This window comes from Podarcis cretensis (genome assembly GCF_951804945.1).
Source record: "Podarcis cretensis genome assembly, chromosome: 2".
In the NCBI taxonomy this organism is placed as follows: domain Eukaryota; kingdom Metazoa; phylum Chordata; class Lepidosauria; order Squamata; family Lacertidae; genus Podarcis; species Podarcis cretensis.
The window spans coordinates 19,724,435-19,738,294 of NC_137171.1; the positions used below are offsets into that span (position 1 = coordinate 19,724,435).

The window sequence follows — 13,860 nt, forward strand, 5'->3', positions numbered from 1 at the left end:
TGGAGAAGTTCTTTCCTCCCCTTTTTATTTTACCCATGGGAGAGACTCCCAACGAAATGTTGACCTCTTTATTTTTCACTTTAATGGAGAGGGCAGGGAGCAGATCAAGTTCCTCCACTGAAATAGACTCCATAGCCCTATGAAAATACATTGCTCTTAATGTAAACATCTCAGAACAAGCACCTGAACCATGGCACAAACTTTTCTTAAACCTCATTTCAGTTTTTGAAATCCTTTATTTTTTTTAGGAAAAAAAAACAGCAATTTGCATACACTATCTTCAGAAACAGAAGGACAGCATTTCACAGACTATTTACAGATAAGTAACTTCACAGCTTAGGGATTTCCATTTCCCGTGCCTGATTCGTTATTCGGAGGGTCAACTATTAATCTGGGCTCAATCAATGCATCCCAACTTTCAGTTATCTAAAGGGGGGAAAAATGCATGTAAGTCTCAACATGAGCAGATCAGATACATGCCACTTCACCAGCATTAACCCTTTTAAATAAATTTAACGTGATTAAACTATTTTGTATAATAAAATCAATTTTAACACACACTTGCCCAAGAGACAAATTGCTGAACAAGACCTATGTCTGATAGCTTCGAGGCAGAATCGGTTTCTCTCCCTGGCTGCATTCAGGCATCATGATAAACATGGCAGGAATGAGTCTAAGCAAGCCTGAGGCTTCCTCCCATTTCCCATGGCGTGTGACCATCAGGAGATCATAAGCCTTCACTTCTTATTTCAATCAACCTGTGGTTAATCTCTATGATTTATTGAAACCAGTCAGCTTTTGTGTACAGTGGTGCCCCGCAAGACGAATGCCTCGCAAGACGAAAAACCCGCTAGACAAAAGGGTTTTCCGTTTTTCGAGGCGCTTCGCAAGACGAATTTCCCTATGGGCTTGCTTCGCAAGACGAAAACGTCTTACGAGTCTTGCGAGTTTTTCCCCTCCCCCCCTTTTTCTAAGCCGCTAATAGCCACTTAGCCGCTAATAGCCGCTAATCCGCTAAGCGGGATGCTTCGCAAGACGAAAAAACCGCTAGACGAAGAGACTCGCGGAACGGATTATTTTCGTCTTGTGAGGCACCATTGTACCTTGTTTGAAGTTGCCTCGTTTCAAGCAAACAATAATTCGGGGGAGGGGACAGACTGTCAGGGCTGAATGACACATAAAGCTGCAGTTCGTTAAAAGCAGAAGCAACAGTTTCCAATCTCATCCCTGCTGCCACGTTGGATAAGGCATGTGTTAAACCCAAAGGTCACCTAGGCTTCTTCCTATCGCAATAATGTCAAAATGATTGCATGCTCTAAGTTAAAACAGTAGACAAAGTGCCAGCACTTTAGTATTCTTGCATTGATTAAGCAGTATTTCGTTTGTACACAACATCTGAAACAATGCAGACTTCTATAAATATTAAAAATAGGGAACTAGACAAAGAGTTTGTATTGGTACCAGTTATTTTCTTGGTGTGATATTTAGTGTCTTAATCAACAGGAAAACCAGTGAAACCAATGGACTGATTTCATTTGGTCCACTTTGAGTATGAGCGTTGCATTCAACACAGCACAAATACAATTGTTCCGTAAGTGAGAGGATTTCTCCTTGCGCAATGTCATGTTTTCCCTTCTCCTCCCCTCAATTTGTTGCAAGGGTTCCCCCAACCTCCCAGAGCAGATTTGGTGAGGGCACAGAAAAGTCCTTGCACTAATGGTAAATTTTGCACTAAAATGACTAGTTAGTTGAACGCTGCCCCAAATTATTTGGATATTGCCCATCGAACACAATTATTATTATTATTATTATTATTATTATTATTATTATTATAAAAAAATATTTATACCTCGCCCTCCCCAGCCAGAGCCAGGCTCAGGGCGGCTAACACCAGTAAAATTACAGTAAAAACATAAGGGGGGGGGAGGAGCCAATTTAAAATACAGGTTAAAATGCAATTTAAAATGCAGCCTCATTTTAAAAGTAGCCCATAGATCAAAACTATAAGGGGAGGGAAACATAAGGGTCATACTGAGTCCAAACCAAAGGCCAGGCAGAACAGCTCTGTCTTGCAGGCCCTGCGGAAAGATGTCAAGTCCCGCAGGGCCCTAGTCTCTTGTGACAGAGTGTACCACCAAGTTGGGGCCAGTACTGAAAAGGCCCTGGCCCTAGTTAAGACTAATCTAACCACCTTGCGACTTGGGACCTCCAAAATGTTGTTATTTGTGGACCTTAAGGTCCTTCGCGGGGCATAGCAGGAGAGGCGGTCCTGTAGGTACCTGGGTCCTGGCCTCCTCTATAAGGAGAATACACTTGCAATGTGGATGAAAACCCTCCAGCACAGAGAATTCCAGCAGGGCTCAACAGAGCTCTGTTCCCTTACATCTCCTCCAAACACATCTTGGCACATACAAATGCTGTGACGGTCTGGGACACCTCTCCTCTCTCCTCTAGCCTGTCCTATAAGGCAAGTAACTTGCAGCGCAAAGGGTTGAGAATCCTCCACGCACAGAGACACTGCAATTGAGTAGAGAATGGAATGTGCCCTACTAACATGGTAAAAAATAAAAGGTCATTGGAATAATTTTAAAGGAGGCTCCTGCAAATTAATTTCAAGAAAGTGCTACCCCCATACCTTCCTATCGTGAGATACAGCATATTCTATTCTTTCGGCTCCATCTGCAGACTGGTAAACCAGATCAAACTTGCCTGGCTCTTTTGAAACTTAAAGAAGAAACAAAAACCACAAATACAATTAGAACATTTGTACAAAAGTTTGGAGGTACTTAGAATGTGACTGAAAGTTGCAAGGGTGGTTACATATATAATATAATTGTATAATAATATAATATAATGGGACGCAGGTGGCGCTGTGGGTTAAAGCCTCAGCGCCTAGGACTTGCCGATCGAAAGGTCGGCGGTTCGAATCCCTGCGGCGGGGTGCGCTCCCGCTGCTCGGTCCCAGCGCCTGCCAACCTAGCAGTTCAAAAGCACCTCCGGGTGCAAGTAGATAAATAGGGACCGCTTACCAGCGGGAAGGTAAACAGCGTTTCCGTGTGCGACTCTGGCTCGCCAGAGCAGCGATGTCACGCTGGCCACGTGACCCGGAAGTGTCTCCGGACAGCGCTGGCCCCTGACCTCTTAAGTGAGATGGGCGCACAACCCCAGAGTCTGTCAAGACTGGCCCGTATGGGCAGGGGTACCTTTACCTTTTACCTTACAAAAGTTTGGAGGTACTTAGAATGTGACTGAAAGTTGCAAGGGTGGTTACATATATAATATAATTGTGGCTGCAATCCTATAACCACTTTCCTGGGAGTAAGTCCCATTTAACACAGTGGGACTTATTTCTGATGCATAAACAATTGCATTGTAATGTGCAGTTAAAGCGGAATGGTGTGCAATTAGTAAAGAAAAGTCATCTTTAAAAGAGAAGTTGCTGCCTTTCATATGAGAAAATATAGTGGGATGTAGCCAATATTAGTTGTGAGAGCAGAACCACTGAAATGAATGAACATGACTAACTTGGGTCATAGAATCATAGAATTGGAAGGGACCCTGAGGATCATCTTGTCCAACCCCCCACAATGCAGGAATATGCAGCTGTATCATATGGGGATCAAACCTCCAGCCTTGGCGTTATCAGAACCACACTCTAAACAACTGAGCTATCCATTAATTTCAGTGGGTTTACTCCAAGTAGAACTTGCTTGAATATAACCCAGAGTCACATTCAACTCTGAAGTTGCGTATCTCTTACCTGATGAGAAAGAAAGAATTTCAAGTTCTAGCTGTTTGTTAGCAGGATTCCAACTGACAATTTTCCCTTCCTTGAAAAAGAAAAAAAAAAGAGGAGGAAAAGCGGTGTTTATTCTAGATCGAGAGCAAATGGACAAATGTCATCTGTCCCACATTTCAATCCTGTACAAATTGCAATAAGGTAAAGGTAAAGGGACCCCTAACCATTAGTTCCAGTCGTGGACAACTCTGGGGTTGCAGCACTCATCTCGCTTTATTAACCGAGGGAGCCGGTGTACAGATTCTGGGTCATGTGGCCAGCATGACTAAGCCGCTTCTGGAGAACCAGAGCAGCGCACGGAAATGCCTTTTACCTTCCCGCCGGAGCGGTACCTATTTATCTACTTGCACTTTGACGTGCTTTCGAACTGCTAGGTTGGCAGGAGCTGGGACCGAGCAACGGGAGCTCACCCCGTTGCGGGGATTCAAACTGCCAACCTTTTGATCGGCAAGTCCTAGGCTCTGTGGTTTAACCCACAGCGCCACCCACATCCCACAAATTGCAATAGATCGGCATAAATCATTAGAATGCCATTATATACACAAGTCAGTTCTGAATGCTCCGTCACACTCAAGGGTGATTCAGGAACAGAATTCATGGACGGGGCTAAAGATAAGAGCAGGCTTGATTCTCAGTAGCAGGCTCAACAGAGATAGAGCAGCATTAGTCCATGCCTGATCTGCCTTTGTCTATCACATGTACAGTGAATTAGTACCATTTGTTCCTATGGGGGAAAATAACCTTTGAACTGAAAAGACACTGCTGTAGCAAGGGCAAAACCTGATTTTTTCTCCTTTAACCTTGGGTGGTTTAACCTGCATAGGCATGGATCCCCACACAGGAATGCATTATGTGTATGTGTGAATTAACAAGTTCACACTCAAGAATTGAATCAGAAGCCAGGATAAGCACAGAAGCAGCTTCAAATTCTAAACTGCTCTTATGGAAGAAACTGCTCCCTGTCAAGAAAATGGAGTCATTCCAGAGCATTCCCCACCCCATCAGGAGCTGAGAACGCTCCTTTACTTTCTCCTAAGTAACTGAATACCCCCCTGCACAGGCTTCTGGCTATACAACAGGGTTTCTCAAACTTGGGTCCCCAGCTGTTTTTGGACTACAACTCCCATCACCCTGAGCTAGCAGGACCAGTGGCCAGGGATGATGGAAATTGTAGTCCAAAAACAGCTGGAGACCTAAGTTTGGGAAACCCTGGTATGCACTATGAGACTGTATGGTACAATGGTTATAGAGTGTTGGCCTATGGCCTGGGAGACCAGGGCTTGAACTAAGCCATGGAGCTCCTTGGGACAGTCACTGTCTTCCAGACTACCCTACTTCTCAAGGTTTTTGTAAGGATAAAACGGGTAGGGGAGACTCATCTGCATTGCCTTGAGCTCCAAGGAGTAACAGGCAATATATAAATGAAACAAATAATCTGGATTCTTTCCTGCATACTGACGAATTCTTAGCGAATGTATACAGACAAAGTTTGTGGAATGTTCATTTCTTTCATTAAGCCACACAAAACAGAAGCTCATTCGAGAGATGAAGGCTCCCCCACTGGCAAAAGTTTAGCATGTTTCTCTCTCTCCCCCCCCCCCCAGCTCCTGGGCATTAAACGTATGATACTATGTAGTGGATTTTCTTGGGATTGTTCCCTTCCACGCTATGATTCTAAGAGCTTGGTGAATCCAAATTTGAACTTTGCAACCTTCTGATGTGTCTCGTGTTCTTAACCGTTATTAGAATAAGCAATGAGAAATGGGAATATTAAAAGGCCAAGATGCAATCTAGCTAAAAAAATAAAAAATACCACCGAAACACAAAGGAAAGCTTTTAATGTTTAATAGGTTATTGTATTTTAGTGTTCTGTTGGAAGCCGGCCAGAGTGGCTGGGGAAACCCAGCCAGATGGGCGGGGTATAAATAAATTATGATGATGATGATGATGATGATTATTACAATGAACAGTAGTCTCAATACCTTATAATCAGATACTTCAGGAGTGTAATTTTCAGTTAGCTCCAAAAGCTGTTAAGAGAAAATCAAACAGAAAGCATGAGACAAGATGGTAATCCTTTTTCTTTTCAAAAAGAAGACCAACAAAAGAAGACTGGTTATTAAAATTAAGTGAGTATCTCAAACTAGTAAAACTAACAGAATTAGTAAGAAACCAACCAAGTGGAAAATCAGGAGAGAATGGGATGTCTTTGCAGATTATATGAGAAAAGCAGGTTCCCATAATTATGATTGGCTTAGCCTACATTAAAAACTCCACAGGTAAACAAACTGTCTCTCCAAAATGTATAAAATGATTACAGACAACCAAGGTATGAGATTATAGGAACCGTACAGTGGTCAAAGGAAGTCAATCTTTTTATTTTATTTTATTTCTTTGATGTATTTTTTCTTTCTTCTTTACTTTTTCTATTTCAAGTTCTGTATATTTGGTATTTTTTGACATTTTGGTATTTTTGTTTCATAATGTATTTTCTTTTGTATGTATGTAATATGTATAAAGCAATAAAAAAGCAGCAAAAAAGATGGTAATCCCAAGTGATGATGTCGTCCAAATAAGGTTGCAATCCGAACTCCACTTACCTGGGAATAAGACCCAATGAATGCAAAAGGATTTACTTCTGAGGAGACATGGTTAGGATTGCACTGTAAGTCCCTACAGCCACTCTGTCTTACAAAAATGGTCAGTAACCAAAGATCTTAGCTGTCGGCTCCTGAAACCAACCATGCTCCCTTTGGTCTTTGCTAACACCAAGGGATGTGCAACCAAAGTAACACTGATAAATGATCAGTGTTCGATGCTTTAATTTGCTGGAAACCACCCAGAGTGGCTACGGCAACCCAGTCAGATGGGCAGCATATAAATAATATTTTTTTTTTATCATCATCGTCATCACAGGAAATGTAGAAGAAGAAGAGGAGTTTGGATTTGATATCCCACTTTATGGCCACAGTGATCCATGTGACTGTCACCTCCAGGCTTGACTACTGTAATTTGCACTACGCGGGGCTGCCCTTGAAGCTGTCCCAGAAACTCCAGCGGGTGCAGAATGCTGCAGCGAGGCTCCTCACGGGGTCTCTGCCATGGGAGCATATTCACCCAATGCTTTTCAAACTGCACTGGCTCCCGGTAGAGTACAGGGTCAGATTTAAGGTGCTGCTTTTGACCTTTAAAGCCCTTCACGGCCTAGGACCCTTGTACCTACGGGACCGCCTCTCCCGGTATGCCCCACGGAGAGCCTCAAGGTCCATAAATTGCAACACCCTAGTGGTCCCGGGCCCTAAGGAAGTTAGATTAGCTTCAACCAGAGCCAGGGCCTTTTCAACACTGGCTCCACCTGGTGGAACACTCTGCCTCATGAGACCAGGGCCCTGCAGGATCTGATTTCTTTCCACAGGGCCTGTAAGAAGAGAAGAGGAGGAGGAGTTTGGATTTTATATCCCGCTTTATCACTACCCGAAGGAGTCTCAAAGCGGCTAACATTCTCCTTTCCCTTCCTCCCCCACAAGAAACACTCTAAGTGAGAGAACAATATAAATCTAAATTGGATTTTTCTGGGGGGCAGGGACCACACACACATTGATGCATTAATTTATCTAAACTGAGGAAGGGGGCACATCAGCTGATCTAGATGTCAGAATAATAGGAACTCTGGTCCCTGGTCGCAAGTAATCAAGTCCCAGGTTCAGTCCCTAGCATTTAAAAGTTGCAAGGCTGGAGAAGCTTCTTCCTCAAGTCTAGAACTGTGGACAATAACCAGAGCAAACAATAGCGGGCTGGGCGGAAATGTTGCCTGACTTCACATAAGACAGCTCTGAATGGTTTCTACTTGGATGTGCCTGTTCGTGGATGATGATGAGGTCTCCACCTGACTATCCTTCTCTAGTAACATCTCTGATAGAGTAGCTGCCTTACTGGTCCCCGCAGGAACCACCTACTGATGCACCTATTGAGTGGCCGCCAAGACCATATAACACCGGTCCTGAAAGACCTACATTGGCTCCCAGTATGTTTCCGAGCACAATTAAAAGTGTTGGTGCTAACTTTTAAAGCCCTAAACGGCCTCAGCCCAGTATACTTGAAGGAGCGTCTCCACCCCCATCGTTCTGCCAGGACACTGAGGTCCAGCACCGAGGGCCTTCTGGCAGTTCCCTCCCTGCGAGGTTACAGGGAACCAAGCAGAGGGCCTTCTCGGTAGTGGCACCCTTCCTATGGAACGCCCTCCCATCAGATGTCAAGGAAATAAACAACTATCTGACTTTTAGAAGACATCTGAAGGCAAACCTGTTTAGGGAAGTTTTTAATGTTTGATCGCTTAATTATTATTAATATTCTGTTGGGAGCCGCCCAGAGTGACTGGGGAAACCCAGCCAGAAGGGCGGGGTCTAAATAATAAATTATTATTATCATCATCATCAATCCGATTTTGAGCCTGGAGAAATTATGTTGAAAGCATCAACTTCATCAACAATGGTGGTTGCTCTCCATTTAACAACCGTTAGAGAGACGATGTTTCGTTTTTTTCAGCCAGTCGGTATCTTCTTAGGATTTGTATTTTCAGTTTAAATACACATTTTAAATTTAAGTAATTTACCTGAGTATTTGTGCAGTCTTCTCGGACTTCTGTTTGCAGTTCTTATTATGTATCGCACTCCCTTTTTCCAGCAAGGTTAAGAGAGTGCAAGAAACAATTTAATCCACCCAAGTATATATGCAAATAGGCGAGAATATGACCTTTCAAGAATCATAGCAGCCTAAAACAGATGCTTGAGGAGTGAAAGACTTCATGCCAGAACTACATTAACACTACAAGTGTGTATTTTTTAGTCTACCTCACCCAACAGAATGTGCTAACACACTCATCATAAGTCTTGACTCCAGCCCTCAAATTCCTGCCAATTTTACTAGTGTCTTCCCTCCATACAGCTTGCAAGATGACTGAAGAGCAGGATAAAAACTATCTAAGCAAGAAGCAAGGAACAAAAATGTTTTGAGATTTCATACCTTGAAGGCAATTTTCTCTCCTACTTGTGGAGGAGCAGCTAACAGAGGCAATATGCTGTAGTCCTTCTTGGGAGCTTCTGGTGGATTCTGTGAAACAATGATTAAATACATTATCACCCACAATCAAACCCAGTAAAGAGCATTAATGTGATATAGAGGGCAAAAGACGGCAGGGGGAAACTGCAGGAAGAAACAGAGGCAATGAGAGAACTTCCACATGCAGATGCACTCTACCTGGGTTCCAGATACTGGGAACAACCAGGGATGGAAAGCCAGCACCTTCATGTTCTCCTTGTCAGGTTTCAAAGGTATCTATATTTCCTCTGCAGGTGACAAAATGTGAAACCCAGTGCTGCTGTTCCAATTGCTGAAAGTCTTCTGGGGCCGTGGAAGTGTCTGCTAACATCTGGAAAATGTTTTCTTTCTCTATAACCTTCAGGTCTTAAGATCAGCAGAGGGGAAGCCACTGCCCTCAGAAGTTTTGGGGAGAGATCTGGGAGAGGGCAATATCTGTGGCAGCCCCTAAGTTGTGGAATTCCCTTCCCACAGATGTGCATTTTACCTTCACAGTATGATTTTCATCATATGCTAAAGACACACCTCTTCATCTTGGTTTTTGACACCCAAGGTACACGTTTAGGTCCACTCTACTCTTCTGATTTTAAATTGCTTTACCAGAGACCTTATGGTGAAGGGTAGTTAAGAAATAATAATAATAATAATAATAATAATAATAATAATAATAATAATTCCCTTTTTCCAATTCCCATCACCTCCTTCCATGCTGCCCTGCAGAGTACCTCAACTCCCTGGAACAGATTTCCAGGGGACTGCAGTAGAAAATCAGCGAAAAACCATCTCCCTTTCTCTTAAGTTAAACCCTTTCTGCAAGCAGAATGGCAGCACTGGATTTCTTCACTCACAATGCTCAGTTTGTGGGCTACTATTTTGTACGTAATTTAGGGTGTAGGCAGGGTCACCACAATCACACTAACAGTTACACGCTTTGCTTTACACCCGTTGTTTCTTTCAATTTTGTGAGTTATCAAACAGTGTTCCATCGAGAAGTACATCATGTGTCATGGAGACAAAAGCAGTCCGTCGCCAGCAGACTCACCTGTATAATAACTGAAGAGTTTGTTGCTACTTCGTGCAACTGTTGCTGCTTTTGCTGCTCACCGTTGTAATTGTGGAAGAAGTTAGGATTCTCTCCCCTTCCTCTTCCCCAGCCCCTCATCATCCCACGACATCCACGGACCCTAGGCCCTCTCCAAAAGGGGTTTTCTCCTCTGCCACGACCCCTTCTGCTGTCGCTGAGACTTATTTCTGGTCCACAAGTGACAGCTGGCAGTTGTTTCCCGCCATTCCCTCCCAGCGTCTGACTGACTGCAGAATTTGTCTTGGGTTTCTTAGCAGTGCAAGCCTCCGAGTCTGAGCTATCAGATTCTGAAGAGGAGCTTTTAGGTTTGCTCCTTGAAGCTGGGCCTCCCGCAGTTCCTTGACTATTATATGGCTGCTTACTTTTCAAGTTATTGCTCTTCTGCTCCTCCTGCTCTCCTGAAGCAGAATCTGAATCTGAACTTGAGGACGGGCTCTTGGTTTTTTTACTACATGCTGCCTTAGGAGGATTGATGCCTTTAGCGGCAACTTTACCAGCCGATTTCACAGAAGAAGCCAGTTGTGGTTTGTTTAGGTGCTGTGATGCCACCTTAGTTTGATGCGAGTGTTTTCGTTTTGCATCTGCTATATTGTGGTCACTCTCGCTTGATGAAGTGGAAGAGTCACTTGAGGTTTCATGTTTCTTTGTGCCGGACTGTGCTACTGGGGTTTTCGCTGCACTTTTTTGGCCGGGGCTCAAAGAAAAAGTCTTGTTGGTCTTTTGTGAAGTGTTATTTATTTCTATGGCTTTTTCTTTTCTCCTTTTCTTTTTATCTCTAGCTGCCCCCTGCTCTTTTTCCCGGTCAACCTTTTTTTTAAGCTTCTTGGAATGGCAAGTACTATCATCGCTCCCGCTGTCTGTGGCAGAGGATCTTCCGATCGCGTTTTTCCTTTTCTTAAGTGCTTTTGGGTCCTGAATGTTTGAAGCGCTCGCTTCCTGACAGGAAAGACGCTCACAGTTCCATTTGCCCTTCTTTCTTTTTCTGTGACCTTCATTTTCGCTGTCAGAATCTTTCACTTCCAACTTCTGCCGGCGTCGTTTCCTTCGTTTTTTTGATTGGTTACTAAAACCGTTGGCAATTTTATCATCGTCTTCTTCCCCGATAACCTCCTCCAATTTGACTCTGTCGGGATATCATGCAAGAGAAAGTTCTGTTATGATCATGGCATCATCTATACATTGTTAGTCTAAAAACATCAATTCGCGCCAAACTTTAATTCTAAACTGGCAAAGAAATCTTAGGGATTTCAGTTGAACAACCTGTTTGTAGTGTGTGTTTCATGTTCCTTTTTAACCAGGCCTTTGGTCGATCTGTTTGACATCCTATACCCTTTTAAAATGTGGCTCTTTTCTGGGGGGGGGGTGGGTAAAATTGGGTTTCTCTTTTTATTCTGATTGTGATCTTTTCTGTGAACTGCCCTCAGACCTCCGGGGATTGGGTGGTATAAAAACTCAATAAATAATAATAATAACTTTTAGCTAGCAACAGCATGCATAGTGCAGGCATGATCAAACGTGGCCCTCCAGATGTTTGGCGACTACAATTCCCATCATCCCTGGCCACTGGTCCTGTTAGATTAACGTTACCAGATTTTTTTCAATGAATCCAGGGACACTTTTCAACTTCAATGGATTTCGTATGGGGACTGATTTGTAAATCCAGGGACTGTCCCTGGGAAAACGGGGACATCTGGTAACCTTATGTTAGCTAGGGATGATGGGAGCTGTAGTCCCAAAACCTCTGGAGGGCCAAGTTTGGCCATGCCTGGCATAGTGCGTATGTGTAAAAGCTATCTGTAACGGCCAAGTATAACCTGGAGTTCCTACTTTGGAGTGTTTTTTGCCACCACCGTTCCTTTTTAACCAGGCCTTTGGTTGATCTGTTTGACATTCCATACACTTTTAAAATGCGGCTCTTTTGGGGGTGGGGGTGGGGTTGATATTGGGTTGCTCTTTTTATTCTGATTACAGTGGTACCTCGGGTTAAGTACTTAATTCGTTCCGGAGGTCTGTTCTTAACCTGAAACTGTTCTTAACCTGAAGCACCACTTTAGCTAATGGGGCCTCCTGCTGCTGCTGCTGCGCCACCGGAACACAATTTCTGTTCTCATCCTGAAGCAAAGTTCTTAACCCGAGGTGCTATTTCTGGGTTAGTGGAGTCTGTAACCTGAAGTGTATGTAACCTGAAGCATATGTAACCTGAGGTACCACTGTATATATGTTATGACCTTTTCTGTGAACCACCGGGTATAGAGACCTCTGGGTATGGAGCGGTCTATAAACTCAAGCAATAAAATAAAATATAATAATAATAATAATAATAATAATAATAATAATAATACATTCTGAGCTCCAGATGGGGGCGGGGAATCCTCCCACCCCACCCCCAATTGTCCTGTCCTGTATTTTGCCAGAACAAAGAACAGCGGTTCTCAAGCTGTGGGTCCCCAGATGTTGTTGGACTACAACTCCCATCATCCCTGAGCTCTAGGGTGATGGGAGTCGTAGTCCAACAACATCTGGGGACCCACAGGTTGAGAAAGGCTGTCCCTAAACATAAGCCACCTGCTGGTTCGTTCAAAGTGGGGCGGGTTGGGCGGCGCGAGGGCGACTCTCACTCCCAACCCCGACCCCCACCTACCCAGCCCTCTTTCTCCCCCCCCCTCCCAGCGCCCCTCTCAGCCCCACCGGAGAGAGTCGTTGTCCCTCACGATCCTGGCGCTCTCGGTGGGCGGCAGCAGCGCCCCGTCGAGGAAGAGGCTGAGCTTGGCGCGGCGGCTGAAGCCGAACTTGTCCCGGACGAGGCTGCTCAGGTCGGTGACGAGGCGCACCTGGCGGGGCTCCAGGAGCAGCCAGCACAGCCCGCAGGCCGGCGTCCCCGGGGGAGGGTAGTCGAAGAGCAGCCGGAGGCGCACGGGGGCCTCGCCGCCGCCGCTGGCCGCCGCCATCTTGGTGAGGGCGGGAGAAGAAGGTCGGGGAAAGGGAGAGGGGGAGGAGGCTCCGCTACGGCGCCCCGCGAGGGACGAAAAGGGAGGAAGCTATTGCCGGAGCACGCCGTTCTTTTTCTGATTTCACATTACGCTTTATTGCTTTTAAAAGTTGCAAGCAGCATGCGTCCTATTCACTGATTAAATAGTAAGAATCACAAACTTTCACATATATGCGTGTGAGAGAAAGAGGTGAACATTTTTTAAAAATTAAGATTTTCCCCAGCACTTTATGTTTCCATGGGGGGGGGGGGGAATCCATTTCCTAAGTGCATTAGCAAAAAAAAAAAAAAAAAAAGAGGACTGGATATCAATTGCAAATGCAATCTTAGGCAACCGTGCAATCGACGCTGTGCTTGTTTTATTTATTTATTTATACCCAACCCATCTGGCTGGGTTTCCCCAGCCACTCTGGGTGGCTCTCAACAGAATATTAAAAATACAATAAAATATCAGACATTAAAAACTTCCCTAAACAGGGCTGCCATCAGATGTCTTCTAAAAGTCAGATAGTTGTTTATTTCCTTGGCATCTGGTGGGAGGGTTTAAAGACTCTCTCAAGGCAAATCTTAAAAAAAAAAGTATAAACACCGACAACTGGGAAACACTGGCCTGCGAGCGCTCTAATTGGAGAACAGCCTTTTACCAAAGGTGGTGTGGACTTTGAAGACTCTCGAACTCAGGACGAAAGGGAGAAACATGCTAAGAGGAAGGCAGACTTGGCAAACCCTCATCATGATCAACTCCCGCCCAGAAACCTATGTCCCCACTGTGGAAGGACGTGTGGAGCCAGAATTGGCCTCCACTGTCACTTACAGACTCACTGTTAAGACCGTGTTTATGGAAGACAATCTTACTCAGCTACGAGTGATCTCCAAAGAGAAAGAAGCTTG

At 44.4% G+C, this 13,860-nt stretch overlaps 1 protein-coding gene across 1 annotated transcript; it reads right to left on the bottom strand.

Moving 5' to 3' along the window:
* Nucleotides 1–216: 216 nt before the first annotated feature.
* Nucleotides 217–12,943, bottom strand: COIL (coilin). Its single transcript, XM_079965466.1, has 7 exons — nucleotides 12,669–12,943; nucleotides 9,939–11,103; nucleotides 8,822–8,908; nucleotides 5,782–5,829; nucleotides 3,761–3,830; nucleotides 2,636–2,724; nucleotides 217–426 (listed from the first exon to the last, which is right to left on the bottom strand). The coding sequence occupies exons 1-7, from the start codon at nucleotides 12,926–12,928 to the stop codon at nucleotides 337–339; spliced, it is 1,809 nt and encodes a 602-aa protein (XP_079821592.1). The 5' UTR covers nucleotides 12,929–12,943; the 3' UTR covers nucleotides 217–336.
* Between the last annotated feature and the right edge of the window lie 917 nt (nucleotides 12,944–13,860).